Source organism: Sinocyclocheilus rhinocerous, unplaced genomic scaffold, assembly GCF_001515625.1.
Source record: "Sinocyclocheilus rhinocerous isolate Xijiao unplaced genomic scaffold, SAMN03320098_v1.1 scaffold304, whole genome shotgun sequence".
Classification (NCBI taxonomy): Eukaryota; Metazoa; Chordata; class Actinopteri; order Cypriniformes; family Cyprinidae; genus Sinocyclocheilus; species Sinocyclocheilus rhinocerous.
The window spans coordinates 2,127,906-2,131,412 of NW_015659941.1; the positions used below are offsets into that span (position 1 = coordinate 2,127,906).

At 37.7% G+C, this 3,507-nt stretch overlaps 1 protein-coding gene across 1 annotated transcript in view; it reads left to right on the top strand.

The window, feature by feature from the left end:
• Nucleotides 1–326: 326 nt before the first annotated feature.
• The window catches only part of ablim1a (actin binding LIM protein 1a), a 41,567-nt gene continuing 38,386 nt past the window's right edge, over nt 327–3,507 (top strand). The window contains exon 1 of the mRNA XM_016533600.1: nt 327–866. Coding sequence (XP_016389086.1) covers nt 638–866 — 229 coding nt within the window. The 5' untranslated portion in view covers nt 327–637. The remainder of the gene's footprint in view (nt 867–3,507) is intronic.

Below are 3,507 nucleotides of genomic sequence, written 5' to 3' on the forward strand. Positions count from 1 at the left end.
TGTGGATATTAAATGTTCTTCATGGAACCATAAATGCCCATAAAGAACCTTTATTTTTAAGAGTGTATTAATAGAAAACAGCCTGTGGTTGGGAATTGATTCTTCATTTGGATATGGAGCACAGTATTTTTAGTTGTGTCGGTAAACTTCTCTCACCAAGGAGCGTGTACCATTGCAGATACTATGGTGGCATTGCTTGGCCCCGTCCGAGAGATAATCACAGAGTAGACGTCAGGGTTAATCCGCTTACGACAAGGCAGGAGCTATTCGAGCCACTTCTTACTCTCCACTCTGGCATGGGGTTCACCTGTGGTCTTCACCTGAAGCAGAGGTAAGACGTATCATTTTCAGGTGAGGAGCATTAAATCTGGCAATCGCTTAATCGGGACGAGCGAGCATTTGGTTGAAGATTTAAGATTTGTTAATCTGAAGATCAGAGGTCTTTTGGTTGGAGTTTGGCCCTCTCTGCAGACTCACCTGCTTGTACGTGACCTCTGATCGCTGGGTCAAAGGGCATTCTGAGAGATCAATGGTCATCATTTAGCCTGGATATTGAGTCTAGTGTGGAGAAGACGAATTCCTAAAGCATTTTTGTCTAGTTTTGAGGACTAATTGAGAATTCTGAGGTCCCGCCGCCATGCCTTCCCTTCCCACTCTGAACAGCCTGGGGAAACTCTGCGGATCTGGATGCAGTCAGCAAGTGGATCGCACTCGGATCAAACGCACAAACTCCGTCAAACGCATATCTGTCATAGAGGACGGACGTGTGGCAGAAGTGCTGTACCTCGTCCCGAAAGAGTCTGTGATGCAACAGCTGCCGTTCATCAACCCTGAAGACTATTACTTGACTGAGAGCCTGACACCTGGTATGAACAGCTATGGAAACTGGTGAAGGGTTGCACTTTATGTTGATATTTTTCTTCATATCACACGTCTTGTTTATTGCATAAAACACAAGTAAGTTGAATTTAATTTAGATCAGTTTTGCTCCAGAAACCAGTCAAATTTAGACCAACTGAGCAACAGTAATTGTACAGTTTAATTGTACATTAAGAAACTTAGTGTGTCCTAGTTATGTTGTCTTTGCCTCCAACATGATCTCATTAGTATTAATTTATTTGCACATGTAAAGTATAGCTCACTTACATTTTTTTATGAATATTTCAACAACTTTACAAATCAGCAGTGTTCTCGCAAAATTCTATGCAATCCCTTTGACTTAGTAAATTCAAGAATTTCTTAAATTGATTGTGCTATATATATTTTTGATTGCATACAATTATTTAATACCATCACATTTAATCAATGTAACATGTAGGCTACTTTAACATTATACATTTTTTAATATATGTATAAAGAGTGACACAAACTTTTATATCATCTTTTGTTTTTGTCTTTCTCTAAATATATCTAAATCTCTCTCTCTCTCTCTCTCTCTATATATATATATGGAAATTAGATTTTCTAAATTAGAAAATCCTGTGATTAAAGATTTAATTTAAGCATTATTACTGATCTACTTCTATCAGAATCGGCACAGATGTGTTTCCAGCTAATCTTGTGCATTACATTTCAGTTGTACACTCTTTAAAATAAAGGGGTTTTCGAAGCAATGCCATAGAAGAACCATTTTGGGTTCCCCAATGAACTTTTCAGTGAATGGTTCTTTAAATGACTTTTTTTTCTTCATGTGAAGAACATTTTAATATTCTAAAGAACCTTTTTCCACCATAAAGAACCTTTGGTGTAGGGCTGCACGATAAATCGCATGCGATATTTAACGCGGTGAGGAGCATTAAATCTGGCAATCGCTTAATCGGGACGAGCGAGCATTTGGTTGAAGATTTAAGATTTGTTAATCTGAAGATCAGAGGTCTTTTGGTTGGAGTTTGGCCCTCTCTGCAGACTCACCTGCTTGTACGTGACCTCTGATCGCTGGGTCAAAGGGCATTCTGAGAGATCAATGGTCATCATTTAGCCTGGATATTGAGTCTAGTGTGGAGAAGACGAATTCCTAAAGCATTTTTGTCTAGTTTTGAGGACTAATTGAGAATTCTGAGGTCCCGCCGCCATGCCTTCCCTTCCCACTCTGAACAGCCTGGGGAAACTCTGCGGATCTGGATGCAGTCAGCAAGTGGATCGCACTCGGATCAAACGCACAAACTCCGTCAAACGCATATCTGTCATAGAGGACGGACGTGTGGCAGAAGTGCTGTACCTCGTCCCGAAAGAGTCTGTGATGCAACAGCTGCCGTTCATCAACCCTGAAGACTATTACCTGACTGAGAGCATATCACCTGGTATGAACAGTTATGGAATAGCTGAATGTCATTTAAATTCGTTTTGCTCCAGAAATCAGTCAAATTTAGTCCAATGATCAACTGAGCAATGGTAATTGTCCAGTTTAATGGTACATTTATAAGAAACTTAGTGTGTCCTAGTTATGTTGTGTCTTTGCCTCCAACATGATTTCATTAGTATTCACATATTTGCATGTAAAGTGTATTTCTAGCACAAATACATTGGTATGCACACATTAATCTTTTTATCTTATTAGCGTAGGGGTGAGCGATATGACCAAAATCTTATATCATAATATAATTATTTTTGCTTTAAATAAGTTCTTTATGATATCAAAATTTTTGTTACCATACAAATGTCATAATTCTTGTCACCAGTGTCAATATCACAAAAACTAACTAGCCTAAAATAAAATAAAAAATAAAAAAAACTCAAGCTTACTGAAGACAAGTAAACAGTCAGCTAATAAATAAGTATAAGAAACTAATTACAAACAATAGGACAAAAAATACAATAGAACAAACAAATAAGAAATGCATACATTGTATAATGAATAAAAACGCTGCATATTCTTCACTTTGTAAATCAAATATATATTTATTATTAAAGTTACAAAAGTGATTTAGTCAAGAGCAGTGAGAGATTTTCTCTCTTTTGTTGTTTGATTAACATGAATGACTATTAAAAGGAATATTAGACTGTTGTCACTTTAAGAGCTGCCCAGATCCAAAATACTGTTACACACGTGTTTTTTTTCTCAGTTGTTTCCTTTCACATGAGACCTAAATTACTGTGTTTACGAGGATACTTGCAAAAACGGGCATTTTGACACATACAAGTGTGTGTACTTAACTGTTCAAAGCCTATATAGCGGCAAAAATAAATCAGTTTAAAGTGCCCCTATTATGCCATTTTTACGGTTCCTAATATTGTTTTGGGAGTCTCCTACAATAGGATTACATGCATGCAAGGTCAAAAAACGCTTTCATTTTCTCAAAATATGCGTTTAATATCACCTCATTTTCTAGCGATTCTCAAACGATTCGTTCGAAGCAGTTCAAAGTTTCAGTCTCTCTAAACCCCTCCTTTCCGTGAGCCTGCTCTGCTCTGATTGGTCAGATGCTCCAGTCTGTTGTGATTGGTACAGCGCGTACAGCGCGTGTCGGAAACAATACATCCATTGCCATAGTTCCGTATTTTGAATAC